General features: G+C 44.6%; 1 protein-coding gene across 2 annotated transcripts in view; it reads right to left on the bottom strand.

Moving 5' to 3' along the window:
- Window positions 1-27,657, bottom strand: part of LOC138567171 (early endosome antigen 1-like) — a 1,584,277-nt gene that overhangs the window by 400,738 nt on the left and 1,155,882 nt on the right. For both annotated transcript variants that reach the window (XM_069645141.1, XM_069645140.1), the window contains one exon: window positions 345-2,622. In XM_069645141.1, coding sequence (XP_069501242.1) covers window positions 345-2,622 — 2,278 coding nt within the window. The remainder of the gene's footprint in view (window positions 1-344; window positions 2,623-27,657) is intronic.

Raw genomic sequence — 27,657 nt, 5'->3', positions numbered from 1 at the left:
GGCATCCACTCGACGATACAGCACACAGCGCCCAAAAAAATATTCTGACGCAGCTGAAGTTGGAGATATATTATCATAAGATGAGGACACAATCCATTCGAAGAAGGCTTTTTCTGTCCCCCATGGTTGCTATCACTGCTTTCACCAGCTTCTCATGTGTGACTCCATCACATATCAGTGATGATCTTTTAAGACATCTGCCTTCAAGAAATTAAGCTCATGCTATGTTTCTAACAAGCTACCAACATAATGTAACAACAGATATTAGTTATAAATTAATATAATCTTTGTTACACATCCCACATGCAAAAAGGTATTTCATTGATTGCATATTTGCAACTTACCATTGCCCTCTGGGTTACACTTGATTTGCTTCTCCACAGGGTCTCTATGGCCTGAGGACAACAAAGTAGGTCCCTCGCTGTCTAGCCGTAGTTTTGATTTTGGTACTCTCTTGGCATCAGACTGCAGTTCATTGTCCATGTTCTTGTATGACAAAAGTGGCTCTTTTGCCAATGTACGACCCAGCTCATGAGTCCTTGGTTCTGCCACAGAGGATGCATTTATTCCTGCTAGATTCATTTCCCTATGTTCCTCTCGCAGCACTGCTACTTCCTCATCAGCTGGTCCCTCCACTTCAGGCAATGTCTCTTTTCCCTTGGTCGCACACTGTACCTCAGTCTCCGGCAGTGCCTCCAATACAAGCGTTTCAGATGGTCTCTCATACTTTGGAACTTTCTCTTTTAGAGGACGATCAGAAGGGCTAACAGTCTCCAACGCACAGTCATTAGTAAAATATTCAGATTGCATCTTAGCCTCGACCAGTCTGTCTTGTACACAGTACTCAGACTGTCTCTCCTTTTTAGATAGTTGTTCCTGTACCAGAGTCTCAGATTGTATCTTGCTCCCTATCTGAATCTCTTGTTGCTGCCATCCAGAAGGACTCCCACTTTCAGGCAGTCTCTGCATGACCTGAAGCTCAGACTGTATTTTCCTCTCACGTACAGCATTCAGTGCCTGAGTTTCAGATAGTTGTTCCCTTTCATGCAGCCTCTCGAGTACATGAGATTCAGATGGTGTCTCCCTATCCGGAACTCGCTTTAGTACTAAAGTTTCAAATGATTCCTCTTTTTCAGACACAATTTCATGCACTGTAGGTTCAGATTGCACCTTCATTTCTTGCAGTCTCTTCTGTAACTGAGGCTCGTGATGTCTCTTGCTTTCTGGCAGTTCCTCCCTCTCCAAATGGCTCCCATCCATGGGCATGGTTTTGTATACCTCAGGGTCAAGCAGCCTCTCCATCTTTGGTAGGGCCTCTGGTACAAGAGGCACAGACTGCCTCTCCATCTCTAAAATGTTCATTTGTACCCAAGGGTCAGATGGTGTATCCCTTAGTTTTATGCTCTCTTCAACTGGTGACGGAGATGCTAACCCCTTTTCTTGGATGTTCTCCTGTAGCTGGAGCCCAGATATCTCCCTCTGTGATAATGTCCCCAACCCCTCTGTTCCATTTTTGCTCACAGTTTCTGGCCAACTCTCTTGTGGCTTAAGTTCAGATAGTGTTTCTGGAAGACTTTCACATGTCTCAGTCTCACGATGGATACCCCTGCATCCCTGACCTTCATGTACTGTAGCTATTGCCACTTGCATTTCCTCAAGTACCCTGTACTGTGTGCATGTTGTCTCTGATGCTGGTTTTGTCTCTGGTCTTCCTGGCATTCTTCTTGGCTCCCAGCTCTGGGTTTTTGTGGTCTCCTCAAGTAACTGGCCTGTGCCTGGCTCATGTCTTTGTATGTGAGTTCTCTTGCCTCCTTGCCTCTGTTTGTGGATGTCCGTGGTTGTTGTTACCACCTGGGTTTCCCCTGTACCGGATCTCTGTGTGTATTTGTTCTCTCCATTTTCATATGACCCTCTAGGCCCCTGATTCTGGTTGTCTGTGATCTCTAATGTACACTGGAGTCTAGCTGGCTCTGGTCTCAGGTCATGTGTGATGCCTAGTGCTGCCTGTTCTTCTCCTGACCCTATCCTCTGGGTGTATACTGTCTCCCCTCCCAGCACCTCTTTCTGTTTGTGTGGGATTTCTCCATTCCTTTCTGTTGCTCCAGGCACCTGACAATGAATTTGTGTGGCCGCTCTCCTTTCATTGTCTCCTCTTGCCCAGGTTTCTGCTACCTCAGTTAAGGGTCTGCAGCCCTCTTCGTAGCCATCCTTGAATCTACTTATGTTATCTATTTCCAGTAACCAAGCCTTTTTCACAAGCACTTTAGAGTCAACTTGGCACACATCCATAGAAGCTGTTTCAGTGTCTCCTCTTTCCCAGAGCTTCTCCTCCCTCTGCCACGCCCTACATTTGTCCCCACATGGCTCCCCAATAGTATCCATAACATCTATACCTGTTTGTGTAAACTTGGTAGCCCTGTTCTGAATGCTGTGAAGGATTTTTACACTATCTCCTCTCCCTAAAAGGTCATTCTTCAACACCAGGGCTTCCCCGTCCACCCTACTTAAATTGTGGGAGGGTGTTTGATCACCAGTTTCTCCCCAGTTGCAGACATCCAAACACATTTCTTGTGGTGGTTTTTCTTCCAGGAGGTCAGACAGCATCTTGTGAATTATGTCCACCTGAACAGGGTGGGAGGAAGCAGACAAAATACATTACAGGTTTGCATAGAGCTGCAGGCATACACTATCTTCATAGTAGAAAACAATACATACACACACACCTCTTCTTTTGCTTCGTTAATCTTACTTTTTGGCTTTCAGATTCAGCTTTATGATGATACCCAGATTTTACTGCCATTCCCCTCTTTTATTGATTCTATTAATCTTTGGCTTTAATCCTATTACTTATTGGATTCATTCTCACTTTTTCCTGTCTTAATCCCAAAAAATTTGAAATGTTATTGTGTCCAGGCTAATCTAGGGTTCCTCCTCCTTAATCAATATTCTTTCCGCTGCTTCATCGTCCCATTTCTCCTCAGGCACGTACTCTGGGTGCCATACTTGATCTCGCTTTTTGATTTCAAGTCTAAATTGTGACTGTTGTTCGTTCTTGCCATTATCATCTTTTAAATAATAATAACATCTGTTATGAGTTTACTTTTTCTTCTGCTAAAACTCTACTTCTGTCTCTACTATTGTTGCTCGCTTTATGTAGGCTTTCCAAAATACACCTGTCTTCCTTTATTCTCCATCTTACATTCTGCGAGAAGGATTCTTTTCTGTCTACTGTTTTCTTGTCATATTTCCTATTATCCTGCTCGTCTCCACTGGTTGCCTGTTCAGCAGAGTTGTGAATTCCACTTTCTCTGCTTAATTTTTTAATGCATTCATGCTCTCACCCCAGCCTATCTTTGCTCCTTTCTCTCTACCACCCTACTTGTAACCTTTGTTCTGCATTACAGTTTTTATTTTCAGTACCTCATACTCCTTGTGCTTCTTCCTACTTTCGCTGCTTTCAACTCCCTGCTGCTAAATGTTTGAATGTTCTACCTCTAGATATTTGCTCTTGTCTTTCCCTTACACAGTTAAGAAAAACAGCTTAAAACTCCCCTATTACATCACTCCTTTCCCCGAATCGCCATTTGAGCTGAATCTCTGAATTGTACATGTTTGCTTGATATTCATTGGATTGCACTATTATTATTTTTTACTCTGTAAAGCATTTTGGATAAAAGCACTATATGAGCCTTGCAAATAAAATAATGAACACACGCACATAACTAACAGCATGAAAAGGTTTAAAGGAAGTAAACTCGAAAAACAAGACATATAATATATTTAGTTATTTTTTTAACATTTCGGTAACACCCAGACCCATAGGTATCTCAGCATTTGTACAGTGTAATAACAGAGAAAATAACAGAGTAAAAACTTTACAGATCATTTCGTTAGTAGGAAGTAGTACGGGCAAAGTAGGAGACAGTCCATGCTTAGAGTGTTAGTCAAACTTATTGAACAGCCAAATTTTTAAGTCGCATGAATGCTGGGTAGGAGGGCTCATTTCATAAGTGTGGAGGTAAGGAGTTCCACAGGGTGGGGGCTGTGATGCTGAAACTAACTCCTCCTTCTCTGGATAATTAAAATGTGGAACAGCTAGGGTAAACTGGTCAAAGGAGCTGTCAAAAGCCTCTTTCTTTCTCACCTTTTTCTCCTTGCTTGTGTTCTTCCGGGATGAGGCCTCTTTCTTTTTCACCGACCGTGACTTGTAGAGGCTGGAACGCAAGTCCTCGGGTTCCAGCGTGGAAGCCAGATGCCAAGCGGTAGCGTTCGAATTCCAGGAACAAATGTCAATGAATCCAGGAAGGAAGGTATCGGAAGGTAAGGATTGGAAGGGAGAGGGTTCCAGGAACAAAGAAGGAAGATAGAATTACACGGCAACGCAGAGAGCGAACTCGAACAACGTCTAGTAACTCGTAGGGGTAGAGTTGAGACGCGCGTAGGCCGCAGGGGCATGCCGGTTTTCTAGGAAGCTGACGACTGCACGCAAAGGCTAGACCGCAACGCTTCTGACTTGTCGGCCATCTTGGATGTATTGCAGTGTTTATGCCGCGTTGCATTATGGACCATGAAGTCCAGGAGGGTCGAATCCGGCTACTCATGACAGTATGCCTCCTCCTGAGCCCGGACCCACCTGGTTTGCTCAGGTGTATTCGATGAAACTTCTACAGTAGACAAGGAGCTTTCATGTTAGAGACTGGTTCCCATGTATGCTCGCTGGGGAGATAACCCTTCCACTCTACCAAATATTGTAGTTGGCCTCGTCTATATCTGGAATCACATATCCTGGAGATTTCGAATTCAACCTGATCATTGATGAGCACAGGGTTAGGTCTAGGTGTTAAGAAAGGAAGAAGGCAATGTGCACGGAATCTCACAGTGTACAGCTTTGAATCTAAATACGTGCATACAAAACCCAAGACTTGTGTATACTAAAACCCAGGAGAAACAATAATACCTATATATGAAAAGGAATGTGGGGTAAGCACTTAGAACCTCCTTATGGCTGAAAGGAAAGTCGGCAAACTCCTTACCCACTATGCTATTACAGATACTGACAGCGCTAAACCCACGTAGAGGGCAAGCAAGGACAGGATCTGTGAGCTGACACTCTTGATGATACAGAATAAGGAACTTAGAAACTGTACTCACGAGGACCGGAAAGACCACTTGAATGTCAGTAAACTCACGAACCCAGCTGATCAAACAGGAACCCTGAAGGCTATAACAGCAATGGGTGGAGGAAACTAAATACATAAGACCCTAGTCAAGGGGCGAGTAGAAATAGTGATATAAAATAGTGAGGAAACAAAAAGGGCATTTACACTGGGACTAGTTACAATAACACCCACACCTAATAATCCATGGGAAATGAATGCAGAAGTGAGATGGAAAACATGGAATGGATCCCAATAGAAAGTAAGGATCAGGAGCAGGGAAAATGATATCACAAAAGGAAACCTTGAGGCAGGAAGCTAAATCTATAAAGGGAAAGACTAAAGCATCAGGTTTTTCAGTAGCAAAGGACAGCAACAAAGAAACAGAAAACACAGGCGAATTCGGCAGCATCAAAGGGTAAAGCACAGAGACAGGCTGCCTGCAGACAGAGGAAGACAGAAAGGGAAATCCAGTGAGCAGAAATCAATTAAGCACAAGAATCCGAAATCCACGGCAGAGGAACAAGAAACAGGAACTGGGCACTAGGCACAAAAGCAAGGAACAAGGAACAGGAACTAGGAACTCGGCACAAACGCTAGGAATGGAAACGGAACTAGGTACTAGGCACAAATGCTAGGAACAATGAACAGGAACTAGGTACTAGGCACAAACGCTAGGAACAATGAACAGGAACTAGGTACTAGGCACAAAAGCTAGGAACAAGGAACAAGAACTAGGTACTAGGCACAAAAGCTGGGAACAAGGAACAAGGGACCAGTCACAACAGGAACACAGCAACAATGACCAGCGCTGGACTGAAGAAAACTGAGGCTTTTAAAGCTGCTTAACGAGCACACCCCTCAGGCATGCCGCCTGCTGCACCTGCAGCCACAGGTGTTGCCTATCCTCCACCCAGCCTTGTCCTGCAAGGGAGGAGGTGAAGCAGTGAGCCAGGCATTCTGAGAAGCATAGTCATTTGATTAAAGTAGCATGCTGGCTGCCAAAAACCTGGAATGGATCCGGAAGGGAAGTAATTTGGGGAATAAGGTTTTAGCGCTCCCAATTCATCAGGACACTGTAGCATAAGGTTTGGAGGAAATGTCCAGTAGGGAATAAACCCCAAAACATGCCCCCAAGTGGCGGGAACGGGAGCGAAGGGAGCGAGCCGTGTCACTATACCCCCTCCCACGGCCGACTCCAGGCGGCCGATACTCACACAAAACATCTTCTTTCCATTACAGGAGCGCTTTGTCTTCAGAAGTGGCACTGACGGAAACGATGACCCACGGGCAGAAGCAGAAGGACTGGAATGAATAGAATCAGGCCGCAGTCTATAAGAGCCATAGGCAGGTTTTCGGTGAGGAAGAGACTCATGGGTCGAAGAAAGGCATGAAGGACTTGCAGGACCTGAAGCAGAGTTGGAAGGTCCAGGAAGCTCAGTCTCTGGGAGCGAACACTCATACATCATTGAGGAGAGAGGCAGGCTTGTGCAACATGCTTTGGACAATGATTGATGCTCTGATAGCCCCCCTGCTGAGAGCGGACACACAGGAGGTGAGAAAACAGCAGGTTTCAGGAAATGTTCATGTTCAGACAAAGAAGGTGGCGGCCGAGGTAGAGGTTCGGATCTTCTCTCATCATCCATTTGATTAAAGGCCTGTGGTTGAGGGTGACCAAGGTTCGACTGCATCTGTCCCACGCCTTGGGGGCCTGGAAGTCCAATGGGTTGTACGAGGTTGGCACTCTTGGTGTCAGTCATGTAGCCACCTTGTTGCACATGGAATACAACCGCAGGAACGTTTGGCATACCGATAGGAGTGATAGACGCAGTACTTGGTACATCAGGCACACTCACAGCAGGAGCAATAACGGGCACATCTTGAACTGCAGCAGTCATATCCTTCCTTTGGCTACTAGCACCCGAATGGTGCAGCAATTGGGGGGCCGTGCCCGTCCCTTCCTTCAGGCTCATGTGGGATCCGGCAACAAAAAGGCTGTCAAGCGGCTGATCCAAACCGGCCCCCAAATGTGAACCGTCCAGCCCGTTATCCTGGTTGGCTACTTGTTCGATGTCTGGGCCATGGCGGATGGTATCCGTCTCCCTCTTGTAACACTCCAGGCAAGTCCAACGGCCTTGCATGTAAGGCCCTCCCGAGTCGTGATCCAGCTTGATGTTTCTGGCAGAAGTCTCAGACTCAGATGTAGCATATGCGGGAGGTGCTGATTCTACAGTAAAGCAGTTGGGAGAATTAACTTGTGTAAAAGGCAGGCCTTCTGGTGATCCTCCTGAAGCATAAGAAGGGCAGATTGGACGTTCATCCGTAATAAATGGTTGGGATTTAGGAGGTAGCTCTGAAGTAGATGAATCTGCAACACGATCAAACAGAGCAGACAGGTGCACCTCCGATATTGGCAGCGAGGCTGAGCAGGATACAGGTCTTTCATGAACTGAAGCCAAACTAGCAGTAGGCTCTGGGACCGAAGACAGGCACTCAGGATGTGCTACCGGAGGCTCCATGGCTGAAGGATAATCCGCTGGATGAGTCACTGTAGCCGAAAACAGGCATGCCAGAGGAAATTCAGAAGCTGAGGGCATGCAAGCTGGAGCCGTCTCGTTAGCTGATGACAAACTTGTCAAGGTCTTTGACTCTGACCACGTACATGGTGAAGGCTCTTGAGTGATTGGCAGACATAGCAATTGTTCATTGATTGAAGACACGTTAGACAATGATGACTGCAGAGCCGTGGACTGGATAATCGAAGAGTCAATGGTTGTAGGAGGACAAACAGAAGTCCCAGAAGTCGACAGACACATTTGTGGCTCAGGAATGGAATGCACCTTTAGGGCGGTTGACTCCTTGGCACCAGTAACCAAAGGCTGAGCTGTAACCATGCCGTCCCTCTCCTTAGTGGATGACACAGAGTCTCTTCCTTTGTAAAAGTCAAAATCAACCAGAGGAATCACCATAGTAAAGTCTCTGTTAATCAGGATTTCGTCAAATGTCCATTCCTCTGACTTAGCTTCTGAAAGTGGCATATTAACAATCAACAGTTCAGGAATTGCCTGCCGGGTCTTTGGTTCAGTATACTGTGGAATGAGTCCATCAAAACATGTATTTTGTACTGTCTTTGACTGTTCATTGAGACAAAAATTGGTAGAAGAAGGAGCGAACACAGAGGTAGCATTGTTTTCCACATCAGCTTGAATGTCTACTTCAGTCTCAGCAGCTAGATCAAGGGCTGAACCTAAGCCTACAGTAGTGACTGATTCTGTGTATGCCACCATTATGGATTGTGTTTGGGAATCAGAAGCATGTATGTGTTCAAGCTCAGAATTATGACTGACTGCTAAACAGGAAATCTTAGGTAAAGGAGTGGCTTGTAAATCTTCAGTTAACGGCAATTCCTGACAAACGGTAGAACAATTGTCAGAACCTGTGCCCTGAATAAGTGTTGTGCTAGAAAGAGAACTTTCACTCCCAATAGAATCTTCATATTGACAAGTATCATGACCTACAAAAACCTCCGCACTCAGGGATTGAACAGTATTCACTTCATCAACGGATAAAGTTTGAGGTGTATTCAGAAAAGACCGTAAAGTCTTATTCTCCTCTAGTAAAGTAATGTATTCTTGTTTTAACTCCTCAAGTTCAGCTTTTAGCATGCCCCGCCTTAACTGTACATCCCTATCAGTAGGCACAGGGGAAGGCATGGTGGCATCAGGGCTGGATCCTGCCCTAACCATCCGGGTGTGCACTGATTGTACATTGTCATTTGCTGCTTGCAGGTTTTGTGATCTATACTCACTCTTACCGACTTGGTCTGTGTTACCCTTAAGCAGACTACTGACATCAGACCTCTTGACATTAGGGACTACAGTAAGTACTTGTGCAGAGGAGTAAGCAGTTGACTGAGGGCTGAAAACAGAAGATATGCAATGAACCCCTCCATTCTTTATGTTTGAATCATGAAACTGTTCAATCTGAGGTAAAGCACAACCGGAATCATGGGGTTCAACAACAGACGTTCTCGTGTGTAAGAAATCTAACAGTGTGTTGTTTTCCGCTGCTAAGGCTTGTGCGGACATAGAATCTGGATCAAAATTAAAGACAGAACTAGGATCAGGCAATGTACGATGGGCCATCCTGTGGGTAAAATACTCAGCACGTAAATACCCATTTGTATCAAGGAGTTCTTTTAAGTCAGGATCAATGATTTGATTGTCACAGGTAGACTTAGGGGAAACTTTCTGTACTAACTTGTTAGTGACCTTGCTGCCTTTCTTTCTTAAACTGGCCATATTCAAACAGGAATAACGGCTGGTCATTCTGTTAAGAAAGGAAGAAGGCAATGTGCACGGAATCTCACAGTGTACAGCTTTGAATCTAAATACGTGCATACAAAACCCAAGACTTGTGTATACTAAAACCCAGGAGAAACAATAATACCTATATATGAAAAGGAATGTGGGGTAAGCACTTAGAACCTCCTTATGACTGAAAGGAAAGTCGGCAAACTCCTTACCCACTATGCTATTACAGACACTGACAGCGCTAAACCCACGTAGAGGGCAAGCAAGGACAGGATCTGTGAGCTGACACTCTGGATGATACAGAATAAGGAACTTAGAAACTGTACTCACGAGGACCGGAAAGACCACTTGAATGTCAGTAAAATCACGAACCCAGTTGATCAAACAGGAACCCTGAAGGCTATAACAGCAATGGGTGGAGGAAACTAAATACATAAGACCCTAGTCAAGGGGCGAGTAGAAATAGTGATATAAAATAGTGAGGAAACAAAAAGGGCATTTACACTGGGACTAGTTACAATAACACCCGCACCTAATAATCCATGGGAAATGAATGCAGAAGTGAGATGGAAAACATGGAATGGATCCCAATAGAAAGTAAGGATCAGGAGCAGGGAAAATGATATCACAAAAGGAAACCTTGAGGCAGGAAGCTAAATCTATAAAGGGAAAGACTAAAGCATCAGGTTTTTCAGTAGCAAAGGACAGCAACAAAGAAACAGAAAACACAGGCGAATTGGGCAGCATCAAAGGGTAAAGCACAGAGACAAGCTGCCTGCAGACAGAGGAAGACAGAAAGGGAAATCCAGTGAGCAGAAATCAATTAAGCACAAGAATCCGAAATCCAGGGCAGAGGAACAAGAAACAGGAACTGGGCACTAGGCACAAAAGCAAGGATTAAGGAACAGGAACTAGGAACTCGGCACAAACGCTAGGAATGGAAACGGAACTAGGTACTAGGCACAAATGCTAGGAACAATGAACAGGAACTAGGTACTAGGCACAAACGCTAGGAACAATGAACAGGTACTAGGCACAAAAGCTAGGAACAAGGAACAAGAACTAGGTACTAGGCACAAATGCTAGGAACAAGGAACAAGGGACCAGTCACAACAGGAACACAGCAACAATGACCAGCGCTGGACTGAAGCAAACTGAGGCTTTTAAAGCTGCTTAACGAGCACACCCCTCAGGCGTGCCGCCTGCTGCACCTGCAGCCACAGGTGTTGCCTATCCTCCACCCAGCCTTGTCCTGCAAGGGAGGAGGTGAAGCAGTGAGCCAGGCATTCTGGGAAGCATAGTCATTTGATTAAAGTAGCATGCTGGCTGCCAAAAACCTGGAATGGATCCGGAAGGGAAGTAATTTGGGAAATAAGGTTTTAGAGCTCCCAATTCATCAGGACACTGTAGCATAAGGTTCGGAGGAAATTTCCAGTAGGGAATAAACCCCAAAACATGCCCCCAAGTGGCGGGAACGGGAGCGAAGGGAGCGAGCCGTGACACTAGGAATAGTCTGATTGGATTGTATATATGGCTTCAATAAGGAGGTGTGAAAGACCGGATGAATTCTTTTCCAGGATTCTGGGAGCTGCAGTCGATATGCCACTGGGTTAATGATTTCTTTGATGGTGAAAGGTCTGTAGTACTTCGGAGCCAGTTTATTGGGCCGTAGATGTCGAGGAAGGAGTTTGGAGGATAGCCAAACTTCATCCCCTATTGAATAGGAAGGGCTAGGTCTCCGCTTGGCATCTGCATATCGTTTAACAGCTATCCTGGCCTTTTCCAGATGTTCCTTGGCATCCCTGTGAACATTTACCAATGTTTCAATCCAGGAATCCACTGCAGGGTTGGATGTGATAAAACTGATGGTAAAACTGAAGGATGGAATCCTTGACTGCAGAAGAATGGACTTGTCTTGATGGCCGAATGGTCTGAATTGTTGTAAGCGAATTCGGCCACAGGAATCAATAGTGACCAATCATCCTGGACCTTGCTCGCAAAACAGCGGAGATACTGTTCAAGAGTCTGGTTGACTCTTTCAGTGATCCCATTGGTTTGAGGATGGTATCCTAAAGATAATGCCCGCTGAATGCCTAGTATTCGGCATAGTTGTTTCCAGAACTGGGAAACATACTGAGGACCTCTATCGGAGATGATCTTGGAAGGTAATCCATGGAGCCTAAATATGTATTCGATAAATATCCCAGCAAGATGAAGTGAGGAGTGTAATTTAAACAGCGTTGTGAAATGTGCTGTATGGGTAAACAAGTCAATGGTAACCATAATAGTCGTATATCCCTGGGATGGGGGTAATTCCACAATAAAATCTGTGGTGATGATCTCCCAAGGACGTGTCGGTAATGTAGGTTGATGCAGAAGACCGGCAGGTTTTCTATTGTCATGTTTGTTTTGATTACACACAGCACAGGATTGGATGTAGGTTTTTATGTCAGTAATCATTCTAGGTCACCAGAATTGCCTCTGTATGAGATGAACGGTAGTGGTAATGCCTCGATGTCCAGAATGAAAGGTGTCATGACAGAGAGTCATGATTTTGTTTCTCAGTTCTTGTGTAGGGATGACTAGTCATTTGTACTTGAAGAGATAACCATCCTTAGTGTTCAAGTTCCATTGATTGTTCTGGGTGTAATCTTCCCAGAGATCAGAGGAAGACGTATGCGCATGGATGTCTTCCAGGAGAAATTTAGCTTGTGCCACAAACACGGTTTTAGGAAACATCTTGGGAATGGCCCTGACCTCAACAGATTCGTAGTCAGGACGTCTGGATAAGGCATCTGCGACAATGTTATTGATTCCAGGAAGGTGGTTAATTTGAAACTGGTACTGAGCGAAAAAGAAGGCCCAACAGGCCTGGCGACTGTTTCTGCATTCCAGGGATTGTAGTACTTGCAAGTTTCGATGATCTGTACGTACTTGCACTGGATATTTAGCTCCCAGGAGTACATTACGCCAGTCAGTGAATGCTTGTCGGATGGCCAGTAGCTTCTTTTCCAGGACAGAATAATGGCATTCACTGGGTGTCAAGGTGCGGGATAGGTAGGCAATAGGATGTTCCATCTTGTCCTCAAATTCTTGTTTTAAGACTGCCCCAATGGCATAGTCAGAAGCATCTGTTTCCACCAGGAAGGTTCGATCTGTATCGGGTTGAGCCAGGATTGGACCTTCAGTGAATTTTCGTTTCAGTTGTTGAAAAGCCTTCTCTTGTTCTGTAGACCAAATAAACGGTGTATCCTTCTTTAGAAGTGCCACGATGGGATGTACAATTTCAGAAAATGTCGGAATACATTTTCTGTAAAAATGTGCAAGTCCCAGGAAGGATTGTATATGTTTCACAGTGGTAGGCGCAGGCCAAGAAAGCATGGAATCTATGTTGCCCGGATCCATTCCTATTCCATTAGGGCTGAGCACAAATCCAAGGTAATGAACGGTCTTAGCATGAAATAGACACTTTTTAGGCTTGGCCAGGAGTTTGTTTTCACTTAATCGGGGTAGAACTGCCTTAACATGCTCTTCATGGATCTGGGGATCTTTAGAATAAATCAGTATATCATCAGGTATACGATAACAAAAAGGAACAACATATCTGAGAAGACCCTGTCCATGAATCGTTGAAATACCGCGGGAGCATTGGCAAGACCGAAGGCCATGACCAAATATTCGAAGTGGCCAAAAGGGGTTCTAAAAGCAGTCTTCCATTCATCACCCTCCTTAATTCGAATGAGATGGTAAGCACCCCTGAGGTCGAGCTTGGTGAAAATAACAGCTCCTCGCATAGCTTCCAAAATATCAGAAATGAGTGGTAACGGATAGCGTCCTTGAGGGTTCATTGGTTAAGACCACATTAGTCCAAACAGGGTCGTAGCTCTTTTGTGTTTTTCTTGGGAACAAAAAACAAGGAGGCACCGGTGGGAGACTTTGAAGGCCGGATAGTTCCATTTGCCAAGTTGGTATCCAGGTAATCACGTAGAGCCCTCTTTTCAGGTTTGGATAATATGAAAAGTCTCCCAAATGGAATCACGGCGGAAGGCTCAGTTTCTATGGCGCAGTCCTCAGGTCTGTGGGGTGGAAGAGCTTGAACAATATCTGTTGAAAACACGTCGGAGTATGTCTGGTATGATTCTGGTACATGGATAATTTTGGAAGAAAAATGAGTGGGCACCACTGAGATATCAATCAACTTGTTTCTGGTGTGCAAAATTCATATTCGAAACAGGTCTTTTCAAAAGTAATTCTTTGTGAAGGAGCAGGCTGTAATAGGTTTGGAGATACCCAAGCCAAAAAGAACAAATGGAGCAAGAGACAAGGTAAAATACCCAGTCATACAGCCGCTCTCTAGTATCCCAATCCGGGTAGTGGTTTCTTACAAAATTTCTGAAAGTTCAGTTTAAACCTTTGTTATAACTTGCAAAAAAGTAAGACTCGAAGTTACTGTTGTTTTTCAACAATGGTTTTTATCTGCCAAAACGATAGTCTTTAGAAACTGAGTAGTCACTAATAATTTCTTAGTGAGGAAGAGTTCGCCACAGTTAACTGATTGATCAGGCCAAGTTATGCCAATGCATTTCGGAAATAAATTTCCTTCATCAGGGCCAGTCTAACCATAGTTCATACAAATTCATAATTTAAGCAAACAGTTTGAGTTAGTGCAAAATCGCATACATAATTAGAAAAAACATCATTAGGAAAAATAACAAAGAAAAAAACAAAATTTAACACATACCAGTGAGTTGTGATTGCAGAAGCAGAAGGGTAGAGCAAGAACAAACAAAAGAAACGGAAAGAAAAGGGCAAATCAGTCGTTGTTACGAGTAATGTGTAGGAGTGACCATAAATCAAGGAGATTGCTAATACCTGGGTCAGGTAGGTCAAGCGTAGCAAACTAAAACAAAGCTGTCAAGATCAAAAGGAACTGCCCGACCGAAATCAGCGCAGTGTGTATGACTGAAGAACGGTATCTAGAAGCAAAAAGTTCTATTAGTGTCAGTGAAAGCCTTCCGTGGTTTTTAGTATTGATGGTAGCATAGAGGCTGAGAAAAAGCTATCATGAGGCTCACCGTCTTGAATGAGGGAGCGGAGCAGTTCTCCCGTGGTCTGCCGTAAGCAGACTGCCTTTGTCGCATCGGAGTGTTGCTATAGCAACGTTCCTAAATACGACACGTGATCGCGGTGCGCCCAGAAGGGCGCGCGCTGACTGTTGAAGCTGCAATCAAGCCGTAGGGCTTGAATTGGGCTTAAGTAAATATTTATCAGAACTCCCAGGCTAATATGAGAAAAAGTGGTGAAAAGAAAACTTAATAATGAAAAATTCGGAGAACAGTAGAAAGGAAAGAAATACTCAAATCAGAAACATACTGCACATGGGTCAGTGGGATCAAAATAAACATATCCAAACAATTACCGTGTCTCCCCAAGTAACATAAAGAATTACTGGGTGGTGAAAATCATAAACGAGAGAGCAAGATAGAAATAGAAAAAATACTGCAATATGGAATTACACAAATAGAGTCAGAAAGAGCAAATGACAATTTACTATAGTTTGTGGTATCAAACTTTGCTGCCATTGGTGTCGTCAAAAAAGGCGGCACCTTGGGTCTTGGACAGAGATCCAGGAAATGCAGCATTCAAGTCAGAAGTGAAATCCATTCTACTTAGCAGTGTACACATGAATGATGTAATCGGGTGATGGTACCAAAATGTTCAAGGTTAACATCCACAATAATATTCACATCAAATGGGCCCCGGTTCCACTATCCTTGAGTGTACTTAAGAACATATCAGTCAAAACAGTGAGAGTAACATGAGATTACAGAAAACAGTGATAATTGATCTCCTCAGTAAGTCCATTAGGCGCTAAACTGCCAAGTTTGTCTATCCAGAAGGTCTCTCTGCGATTAAGGCGTTGACCCAAATCTTCATGTGGACTGTTTTTCGTTAGTACCTCCAGGATGAAAAATCTTATTTGTGTCACATTATGTCTATTTGCAGCCCAATGCCGTGCCACGGCCGAGTTAGTGTTCACATTACGAATGCAGGATCAATGTTCATTCCACCTTGTCTTAGCTGTTCTTGTCGACTGTCCAACATAAAATTTGCCGCATGGGCATTTAATGCCATAGATAATGTTAGTGCTGTCGCAGGTGCCAAATGTCTTGAGCGGAATCTTCTTCCCTGTACTGGGGTGATTGATGGTGTTGCCCTTAATGATAAAGTTACAGTTAACACAATGGAGACAGGGAAATGTTCCAGTACGTTGAGTTGTCGGCCCTTTCGATGGTGGTTTGGTTTGAACCAGTTCATCTCTCAGGTTCCTACTCCATTGGTATGCAAACACCGGTACGTCACAGAATAAATTTTATACCCTGATGTCATTTTTAAAGATCCCCCAGTGTTTCTTGATAGTTTTCTTGATTTTATTACTTTGAATGGAAAATTTGGATACGTATACTGGTGACTTCAATTCTCTTTTACTTTTGGGGTTATGAGTTGATAATAGGGTCTCCCGTGACAGGGCATGAACTCTGGCTGATGCCATCTCAAGTTCATCTTGCTTATAGCCCCGTGCCAGAAATTTCTCTTTCATCTCCATCTGTTGTATTATGCAGTCCTCAGGGTCACTCACTATCTTTTTGACCCGTAGCAATTGGCTATATGGTAGGTTTCTGAGCAAGCTGGGTTGGTAAAAACTGAGACGATGCAGAAGGTTATTGCGATCCGTCGCTTTCCGAAATAGTGAAGCACTGTAGCAGGTTGCCTGTTTTCTGACAAGGACATCCAGGAAAGTGATAGTATCATGCAAGGTCTCTTTAGTGAACTGGATCCGTAGGTCAATGCTATTGAGGTATTCAAAAAAGATCTCGAACGATTCTCTGGTGCCCTTCCAGACTCCAAAAATATTGTCAATGTACCGCGTCCACAGGCGGATATCCTTGTTCCATTCCTGTTTATTCAATAGGCTTTCTAAGTTCTGTGTGATGGCAAGGGTGGGGTTGTGGTCCAAAGTAGCATATGTAGTGCGATCTCGGAGCTGTCTGGTACACTCAGCATCGTAATCAGCTGAGTTCTGGATGACTAAGGCACCCCCCTTGTCAGTAGAAGCTGTTGAATGGCTATTGCTAGAAACATCTGAAATCCGTGCACAGAAGGAATTCATACTAGCTCTCTTACAGTTCATCGCAGAAAATTCTTACTTTCAGTATGGTAATCAGTTCTATTTACAAACATCAGGGACATCAATGGGGGCCACCATGGCACCCACATACGCCAACTGCTTCATGCACAAGTTTGAGACAGACAATGTATTGAATAAACAGAAATGGAACAAGGATATCCGCCTGTCGACGCGGTACATTGACGATATTTTTGGAGTCTGGAAGGGCACCAGAGAATCGTTCGAGATCTTTTTTGAATGCCTCAATAGCATTGACCTACGGATCCAGTTCACTAAAGAGACCTCGCATGATACTATCACTTTCCTGGATGTCCTTGTCAGAAAACAGGCAACCTGCTACAGTACTTCACTATTTCGGAAAGCGACAGATCGCAATAACCTCCTGCACCGTCTCAGCTTTCACCAACCCAGCTTGCTCAGAAACCTACCATATAGCCAATTGCTACGGGTCAAAAAGATAGCGAGTGACCCTGAGGACTGCATAATACAGCAGATGGAGATGAAAGAGAAATTTCTGGCACGGGGCTATAAGCAAGATGAACTTGAGATGGCATCCGCCAGAGTTAATGCCCTGTCACGGGAGACCCTATTATCAACTCATAACCCCAAAAGTTGAAGTCACCAGTATACGTATCCAAATTTTCCATTCAAAGTAATAAAATCAAGAAAACTATCAGGAAACACTGAGGGATCTTTAAAAATGACATCAGGGTACAAAATTTATTCAGTGAAGTACCGGTGTTTGCATACCAACGGAGTAGGAACCTGAGAGATGAACTGGTTCAAACCAAACAACCATCGAAAGGGCCGACAACTCAACGTACTGGAACATTTCCTTGTCTCCATTGTGTTAACTGTAACTTTATCATTAAGGGCAACACCATCAATCACCCCAGGACAGGGAAGAAGATTCCGCTCAAGACATTTGGCACCTGCGACAGCACTAACATTATCTATGGCATTAAATGCCCATGCGGCAAATTTTATGTTGGACAGTCGACAAGAACAGCTAAAACAAGGTGGAGTGAACATCGATCCTGCATTCGTAATGTGAACACTAACTCGGCCGTGGCACGGCATTGGGCTGCAAATAGACATAATGTGACACAAATAAGATTTGTTATCCTGGAGGTACTAACGAAAAACAGTCCACATGAAGATTTGGGTCAACGCCTTAATCGCAGAGAGACCTACTGGATAGACAAACTTGGCAGCTTAGCGCCTAATGGACTTAACGAGGAGATCAATTATCACTGTTTTCTGTAATCTCATGTTACTCTCACTGTTTTGACTGATATGTTCTTAAGTACACTCAAGGATAGTGGAATCGGGGCCCATTTGATGTGAATGTTATTGTGGATGTTAACATTGAACTTTTTGGTACCATCACCCGATTACATCATTCTTGTACACTGCTAAGTAGAATGGATTTCACTTCTGACTTGAATGCTGCATTTCCTGGACCTCTGTCCAGGACCCACGGTGCCGCCTTTGTTGACGACACCAATGGCAGCAAAGTTTGATACCACAAACTAATGTAAATTGTCATGTGCTCTTTCTGACTCTATTTGTGTAATTCCGTATTGCAGTATTTTTTCTATTTCTATCTTGTTCTCTCGTTTATGATTTTCACCACCCAGTAATTCTTTATGTTACTTGGGGAGACACAGTAATTGTTTGGATCTGTTTATTTTGATCCCACTGACCCATGTGCAGTATGTTTCTGATTTGAGTATTTCTTTCCTTTCTACTGTTCTCCGAATTTTTCATTATTAAGTTTTCTTTTCACCACTTTTTCTCATATTAGCCTGGGAGGTCTGATAAATATTTACTTAAGCCCAATTCAAGCCCTACGGCTTGATTGCAGCTTCAACAGTCAGCGCGGGCCCTTCTGGGCGCACCGCGATCACGTGTCGTATTTAGGAACGATTCCTTAGCAACGCTCCGATGCGACAAAGGCAGTCTGCTTACGGCAGACCACGGGAGAACTGCTCCGCTCCCTCATTCAAGACGGTGAGCCTCATGATAGCTTTTTCTCAGCCTCTATGCTACCATCAATACTAAAAACCACGGAAGGCTTTCACTGACACTAATAGAACTTTTTGCTTCTAGATACCGTTCTTCAGTCATACACACTGCGCTGATTTCGGTCGGGCAGTTCCTTTTGATCTTGACAGCTTCGTTTTAGTTTGCTACGCTTGACCTACCTGACCCAGGTATTTAGCTTTCTCCTTGATTTATGGTCACTCCTACACATTACTCATAACAACGACTGATTTGCCCTTTTCTTTCCGTTTCTTTTGTTTGTTCTTGCTCTACCCTTCTGCTTCTGCAATCACAACTCGCTGGTATGTGTTAAATTTCGTTTTTTTCTTTGTTATTTTTCCTAATGATGTTTTTTCTAATTATGTATGCGATTTTGCACTAACTCAAACTGTTTGCTTAAATTATGAATTTGTATGAACTATGGTTAGACTGGCCCTGATGAAGGAAATTTATTTCCGAAATGCATTGGCATAACTTGGTCTGATCAATGAGTTAACTGTGGCAAACTCTTCCTCACTAAGAAATTATTAGTGAGTACTCAGTTTCTAAAGACTATCGTTTTGGCAGATAAAAACCATTGTTGAAAAACAACAGTAACTTCGAGTCTTACTTTTTTTCAAGTTATAACAAAGGTTTAAACTGAACTTTCAGAAATTTTGTAAGAAACCACTACCCGGATTGGGATACTAGAGAGCGGCTGTATGACTGGGTATTTTACCTTGTCTCTTGCTCCATTTGTATCTGGATAATGTTGGACACGCTCAAGGAGGATGGTTTGTGGTTCTGGGAGTTTACTGGAAGAATCCGGGACGTGTTCTGACATAGACAGTGAGACATACAAAACTCTGAGCCAAGGAACAAGGAACCTACTGTCCAATTAATGTATGGGTTGTGCTTCTGTAACCAGGGCATGCCTAAAACCATGGGATAGTGGGCAGCCTTTATGATGTCAAATCGTATCCTTTCCTGGTGGTTGTTTATAGATAGTTGCAACTCTTTTGTTTGGTGAGTAATGGGGCCTGAAGACAACGATCTACGGTCGATTCCTTTCACAGGTTGTATCTCTTCTTTGAGCTCTCTAGGGATGTTATGAGTGGTGGCCCATTCGTGATCAATGAAAATCCCCATGGCACCGCAGTCCGCGAGAGCCAGGATGGGAAAAGATTAATTCTCGGTCAAGACCGTTTGTAGAATCACTAAGGTATTCTGTCCCGGAGTATTCAAGGAAGGAATGGATGCAGAGCAGGCATCTTTCTCCCGAAGCTGTGCTCCGCTTAGGATCGGGAGCTGGCGTTTCCCGAACGCCGGGGTGGTGCTATAGGGCATTCTCTGACTAGATGTTTGTCAGCGGCACAGTACATGCAGAGTCCCGTATCGATTCTACTGAGCCTTTCTTGTGGAGAAATTGGACACCTGAAAGCGCCTAGTTGCATGGGTTCGGGATCCGGGGTACGTGGGGCAGCGCTCTCTTTGGTACTTGGGTATTCAGTAGTTGTTTTTGGGAATGTTTTCACCTTTCTTTTCTCAGCCTTTCTCTCCTGGATCCTAAAATCTATCTGCAAGGAAAGATCCATAAGGGCCTGGAAGGTTCCTGGACGTGCTACTCTGGCTAGCTCATCCTTTACTTCATCATTTAACCCCCTTCTGAAGAGAGTGAAACTGGCTTCTTGTGACCAATGTGCTTCCTTAGCTAGCTGCTTGAAGCGAGTCACATAAGTGAGCATATCCTGACTCCCTTGTTTAAATTCAAGAAGTCTTTCTTGTGCACTGTAGACAAGCTCTGGTCGATCGAACATAGCCTTTAGGGCATCCACAAATCCTTCGTAGTCATCCAAGAGCTGATCTCCCGAATTAACTAAGGGAGTTGCCCAGGTTAAGGCATTGCCCGTTAAGTGTGAAATCATGAATCCGACCTTTGCTCGTGGTGTAGAAAAATAGTAGTGAAGTGCACTAAGCATGAATCTAGGAATGATCGCAGGGACCTAGAGGATCCATCATACTTGTCCACAACACCTCCTACCAAAATGCTTTCTTTGACTGCGGAATCCCAGGATAAGACCAGCTGTTTTAAAGCTGCATTTTCGGCTTTGAGATTTTGATCCTCGGTTGTTAATTCTTGCGTACCCCGCATGAGGTCTTGGACTGCCGCTTCCATATCTGCTTCCGTATCAGGCTCTTGGCGTCTCAATCTGTCAAAAGCCTCTTTCTTTCTCACCTTTTTCTCCTTGCTTGTGTTCTTCCGGGCTGAGGCTTCTTTCTTTTTCATCGACCGTGACTTGTACAGGCTGGAACGCGAGTCCTCGGGTTCCATTGTGTTTTTATTTGGCTACCAAGCCGGTAGCGTTCTAATTCCCGGAACAAACGTCAATGAATCCAGGAAGGAAGGTATCGGAAGGTAAGGATTGGAAGGAAGAGGGTTCCAGGAACAAAGAAGGAAGATAGAATTACACGGCAACGCAGAGAGTGAACTCGAACAACATCTAGTAACTTGTAGGGGTAGAGTTGAGCCGCGCGGAGCCGCGGGGGCATACCGGTTTTCTAGGAAGCTGGCGACTGCACACAAAGGTAGACTGCAACGGTTCTGACTTGTCGGCCATCTTGGATCTATTGCAGTGTTTATGCCGCAGTGCATCATGGACCATGAATTCCAGAAGGGTCGAATCCGGCTACTCATGACAGGAGCTGAGTGAGCGACAATGCTATTTCTTTGTGATGCAATGGTTCAAGTACATGGGGCTTCATTGTAGATGCATCAGTGCGCTAGGTTTTGTAAGTCAATCCGTTCTTTTATTTGTAGCCAATGGACTTCTCATCGCGTTGCAGAAATGTTGTCCGATTTGAAGAGGCCCAGAGCTGCCCGGAGGGCTTTGTTTTGAAGCAGCTGTAGCTTAGCTAGACTGGACATGGATGTGCCCTTGAATAGGGCATTACAATAGTCTAGTTTGCTCAGGATAATGGCTCTGGAGAGCGTGAGGCAGTTGTTGGGGCTCAGGAATTGTCTGTTTAATGAGATATGTTTGGCATTGTGGGAGGTTGAGGATGTCAGAGCATTGACATGCCTCGTAATGGTTAATTCCGCATCGAGGTAAACTTCTAGGGTTTTGGCATGTTTGAGGACAGGAATGGTAGAGCCGTCAATGGTGAAAGAGGCGTAGGAGGGGTTGAGAGCTTTGAGGCGAGCGGGAGAGCCTACAATGAGTAACTCGTCTTCTCATCATTAAGGCAAAGGTTATGGGTAGCCATCCAAGGCTGAATGATGCAGAAGACTTTGTTAATGGTGTTAAGAGTCATTAGTGCTGTTGCCGGAGAGGGGGATGAGAATTTGCATGTCATCCACAAAGTTGGTGTAGGTGATGCCTAGTGTGTCAAGTATGTCAAAGAGGGGTTTAGTGTAGGTGTTGTAGAGGGTCGGGGAAAGGCAAGAGCCTTGTGGTACACCAAGAGGGACAGGGATAGGGTCGGCTGAGTGGTTGTCAATTAATACTCTGGAGGTACGGTCACTTAGGAAGGATTTGATCATCACTCTAGAGCTGCAAGTACAAAAAGGAAGTTTCTTCTTAATTTCATTTAATTTCAAGCTTTTATGCGGTGTAAACCCTTAAGCACAATTTTATACATACAATACAAAAAGAGAAAAAACAAGTTAATACCTTTCATATAAATATTAAGAAAGATTAATTATCTTAAAAAGCATCACAAGATAAAACAGTTAAGCATATAAAACAACTCTAGAAAGACACAAAAAGAGAAAGGGACCCGTAGAGGAGAGCAAGCTTGCAGCCTCTAAAATAACCATCTGTCTACTTGGCCAGAAATGCTGCTCACCCTTTGAATGCTTATGGCAGGAGCTCAGGGCACTCATTTACCAGGATTAATCTAAGAAATTGGGAAAAGGGTTCTAGTTGGACCATATAACAAGACCTTCTTTCTTTGCAGCCATGCTCTGTGGGTATATCTCGCGACAGCAAAGACAACCTGTCTTTCGGCAGTTTGTATCAAAAACAGCATTGCAGCATGTAATTGTCGAATGTATTTTTCCTTCAGGAGCGAGCGGTTTCAGATACAAACGTCTCAAATTCTGGGTATCAGGGCAGATTAACAAATTGTGGGAGATAGTTTCATTTGCCACTCTGCACAGTTGGCAGAGTCCCAAATTTTGGGGTGACCATGTCCTGGTGTACCAGGCTACATGCAAAATACCAAGTCTGATTCGGACGTACAGGGAGCGCTCTTATGCTTGGACGATTTCATCCAGAAAGGCTTTGCTGTTACACAATAGGTTGACTGGTAGGAACTCTGGTTTCTCCTTTAGGAGAGTCAACCTGTCAACTAATCGGGCACTAGATTTAATTTTGGCATTTACTTTCAAACATGCGTTGGAGGAGGGCCCGCAGCTACCGGCTGGATTGTCCCATAAAGCACTGTCACCCAACTCAGTGAGTGTGTATTTAACATAGAGAAACCAGCTGCAGCTCTTCCCCCCCAAGTCACCCCCCCCCGGGACAATACACTTTGAAGTGCCTCATGATATAATTCCAGCCCCTGGGAGTGCCTAAGTCTAATCCAGTATAAAACTGGTTTTAGAGCAATCTGGTCAGCCATTGGAAAGAGTCTTAGATCCAAGGATATCAGGGCGGTAGGTGCGCCTTTGGCAGGAGGAGTAATTTCTTTATAAACTTATTTTCTAATGTGGTTACTGACTCTGCATTAGCAAAGCCCCAGACCTCCGGTCTGTAAAGGGACGCCGGCAATGCTTGTTTCTGGTACAGGTCCAGGGAAATTGCTCCACTGCCATGGCGTACACAAAATGATTGAGTTACCCCACTATACTTTCCCAGGTTTATTTCTGCTTTTAAAAGCTGCTCTGACCAGTCGCCCGATTCCTGGAATCAAATCCCTAGATAATAGAAATAGGTGACCTGCTCTAACCTGATACCGTCGATTTCAATTTTCAAAGAGCTGCTCTTAGCAAACCTTGGTTTAAAAACCATCACTTTGGTTTTATTCATATTCACCTCTAGCTTGAGTTTACTGCATTTACTGGTGAAAATATCTAACGAATTTGTCAGGCCTCGGGGGGCTGTTGCCAAAATAACAACATCATCTGCATAAAAGAGGGTTGGACATGTCCTTGCCCCCAGCCTCGGGGCATCTAGGCAGCCCTCCACAAGTGCATCCACCAATCCCTGGATGTAAATACAGAATAGGAGAGGTGCCAGGGTACATGCCTGGCAAACTCCCCTACTCACAGAACATGGCTTTGTTTGTTCGCCCCCAGCCCAAAACACACTGATGCAGAATTCTCTGAGTACAGAAGCTTTACTAATTCCACCAATTGAGTGGGGGCAATCTGACTAGATAGGGTTCGCCAATTTCTCTATTACAGTAGTCAGCTCAGGGTAAGTTGCATATTATAATAAAGGACACCACCAGACCATACATCTCAACTGCCGCTCTCTGAGCAGTCTCACCTTAGCATTCATTGAACAGCATGCACAATATGATCACGCTCGCATTCCAACATGATGCATACCTCTTCACCAGTCACAATATATAGCACATGGACCCTTAACAGTGGGTCTGGGAACCCCAGCCACAGCCTTCAAGGTCTACATACCATTACTCATTCTAGATTTTGAAGAAACCCCCTTAGTGTGCAAACCCTGATCATTGCTCTCTTTTCACTCAAGAAGATGTCATTTAGGCTTAGCCCATCTCGAGCAGACCCGCAAACTTGGAATCTTTCTTGAAGGTTAACTAAGGAGAACTACATAGAGTGGAGTTCCAAAAAGGTTGAATGCTACTCCACTGAAGCGCCATTGTAAAAGGCAGCAATTTATAGTATTGAAAAGAACTTCTTCTATATGGATCATCAGTTCTAGAATCTTACCATTCCAAATTATGTAATGGAAAAGCCATGTTCTTTTAGGAGTAGGAAGGTTGGAATTCAATTATTGGTGGTGACACAAAACATTTTTGAAAGACTCTGACACAATCAGTTCTGAGGTCGAAGGTTACACATCTTCACTTTGTAATTTTGCGGCAAAATATCTTGGTGAAAGCACCACATATGCCAGCGCTGTAGCTTGGCCCCAGCAGGAGGGGATCTTACACCATAAGACATTGCTCTGCCAGCCAACTTCTAACCATGGGATTGAGTGCAGCAACCTAGGTAGAAAACCTGTTTCCATACACCAAGCCTATTGGTCTTGCAACAAGCCTCTGATTTACAATCTTCAACACAACAGCCATCAACCTATAAAAGCTTAGTGCTCTTCAGAATTTATTTCAAGGTGAGCACAACTTTTGCTTCTGAATTTTATAAACCTTGCAGAAACAGAACATGTAACTTGTAGATGTAACTACATACTTTGACGGAGTTCCAGGTGTACGCCTGGGGAAAACATGGAGACCAGGTGACACTACCTGCTACTTGGTGTAGGGCCTGAGGGAGGTAAACGGGGGATTCCCCAGGTTGCAGTTTACCTCTAACCTATGGTATTCATCCAGTCTGAGCAATTCTGACTTAACACATCCTCCTAAATCCCTCTCTTTGATCCCACATGGTGACCCCATACCTGCTGAAGCCCCTATTTGTTAAACATTTGAAAGCAATGGCGACCTTGAGATGGGAAGGTACGTTCAAAAAGACAATTCAGATTTAACAACTTGTTGACAGTGTCTAAATGCTCCTTACATCAGAGCTATGAGAAAGGGCTGGCAAGGTCAGCGGGACCCCCATGTGGAGCTATGAGAATGCAATGTCCTAACAGCACAGCTGTGGCTTACCGAAGGTAAAGCATTGCTTTGAATCACAGAAAGCGGAAGGGTTAACCACTGACTACCGTGTGCAAACATGCAAGCTGAATGGGAGAGAGCTTGAGAGAACCAGGAATACTGTTATCCTAGTTTGGGAACCAGCAAAACCAAAGGCGTCAAAGATGTGACTACCAAAACGCCAGACAGACTATTAAAGGTTTCGTCCGCTGACCAGCGCTGGGACGCTTGGACACGTCGGCATCAATAAGAAAGAAAATGGTTTCTTTATAGGAACAATCCCCTGGGTCTGTGATGGAATAATATTGCTTGGAGCTCAATGCCCAGCAAGGGAGTTTGGGGGAGGAATGCAGTGGCATTCATGAGCAGCATAAAGAATGACAGAAAGCGAGCAGGTTGAAAGGCAAAGTGGAGAAGCAAGAGCAGAATGAGGAGGTTGAAAGCACAAGGTGGCAGAGGAGCAGAGGGAGGAAGGTTTAAGTAATTTACCTGTAACTATTGTTCTCCAGAATGGGTCTGGCATGGATTCACATGCTCATGGACATTCCCCATCGTACGGCTGGGAGTACTCAGTAAAAGAAAAAAAACAGTTTCACTTTCACTTTAAAACTGTATTTCTTCTAAAACCAATCACTGTCCTTTAGGTCATACTGGCCACATCCAATGGCAGTCCGCTCCCTAAGCGCCACCCCTGGTGGCCATCTTCAGATTTGGAAAGCCCGTTAAGTGGCAGTTAAGTGGCAGTATGAACCAAGAAGAGCCACAGAGGGGAAGGCGGGAGGGTTCGCATGTGAATCAATGCCAGACCCATGCTGTAGAGCAATAGTTACAGGTAATTAACTTAAACCTTCTCCAGCATGGGGTCTGGCAGGGATTCGCATGCTCATGAATAACGATTACACAGGAGTACATATACACAACGACGGGAGGTGGCAAGGCTCAAAAGAAGCAATAAACACTCACCTCTGGAACAGACTCACCTCAAAAAAACAGGTTGAGTAGCACAGTAGCGTGGCTTGGCCGCCTCAGGACTCCTCCCTGGAATCCTTATTGATATATGATATATGATATGATATGGCATTTATAACGCACCTATACACAAGTGTTTCAAGGCGCGACGAGGCAAGGGAGGGGGAACAGGGGAAGAAAGATAACAATCCTACTAGGCCAGGTGTCATTCAGATCACGCAAGTGTATGGGAAGGGGGAAAGTTAAAAGTGTGAGGGTGCAGGGAAAGGGGAAAGTGCAGTAAATGGGATAGAAGGATAAGAATAAATAACGGCCGGCTAGTGGCAAGTGCAAGGTAAGTGCAGGCATAAGTGCAGGTAGGGGGACTGTAGGGATACAGAAACAGTCTCCAAGTGCAGGGTTGCCAGGGAGGCAGTGCAGGTGAGCAAGTGGCAGGGCAGGGCATGTGAGCAGGGAGGGAGGCCATGTAACCAGTGCAGTTTCAGCCAGTAATCAGCAGGGGAGAGGAAGAGAGAAAGCAGAAGCAAAGAGGAAGGTTTTGAGGTGCTTCCGGAACCAGAGATGGTTCTCCTCAAGTTTCAGATAGGCAGGAAGGCTGTTCCAGAGGGAGGCCCCTGCCGAAGAGAGATATCTACCACCAACTCATTGCTTGGAGAAGCGACTCCCTGCGGGAGTTGGAGGCGGATGAGCGAAGAGCTCGGGAAGGAAGATATTTAGGAAGAGAGAGTTGAAGGTATTTCGGCCACAGCCCCCAGAAGGCCTTGTGGACAATGCAAAGGGTTTTGAATTTAATCCTCGCAGCCACTGGGAGCCAGTGCAGAGATTTCAGTCCTGGAGAGATACGATCCCTGGGCTTGAGGCCAAGGACAAGTCTCGCAGTCCTGTTCTGGATAAGTTGCAGAGGGAAGAGAGTAGAGGCAGGCAGACTTAGATAGAGCCTGTTACTGTCATGGAGTTCCCCCTTCTCACCTGAGACCGATCCTTGCTAGACTCCGTGGGCGGTGTCGTCTTGCGGACAGACCTGGACTTGAATAAGGCTGAGCGAGTCTCTTCCGACTCCAGCATGCATTTAAGATTCCGGGATGCAGCAATCTGGGGATCCAGGAAACGAAGAAGACGTGCTGATGGCGCACGAGTCCAGGAAGCAAGAGGAAAGGGAAAGTGGCAAGGAATGGAAGTAGAAAAGCTAGGAACCAGGAAAGCAATA

This window comes from Ambystoma mexicanum, chromosome 2p (assembly GCF_040938575.1).
Source record: "Ambystoma mexicanum isolate Mex_15411 chromosome 2p, UKY_AmexF1_1, whole genome shotgun sequence".
Taxonomy (NCBI): Eukaryota; Metazoa; Chordata; class Amphibia; order Caudata; family Ambystomatidae; genus Ambystoma; species Ambystoma mexicanum.
Note: the sequence above shows the minus strand (reverse complement) of the source record. Positions and strands in the feature narration are given on the sequence as shown.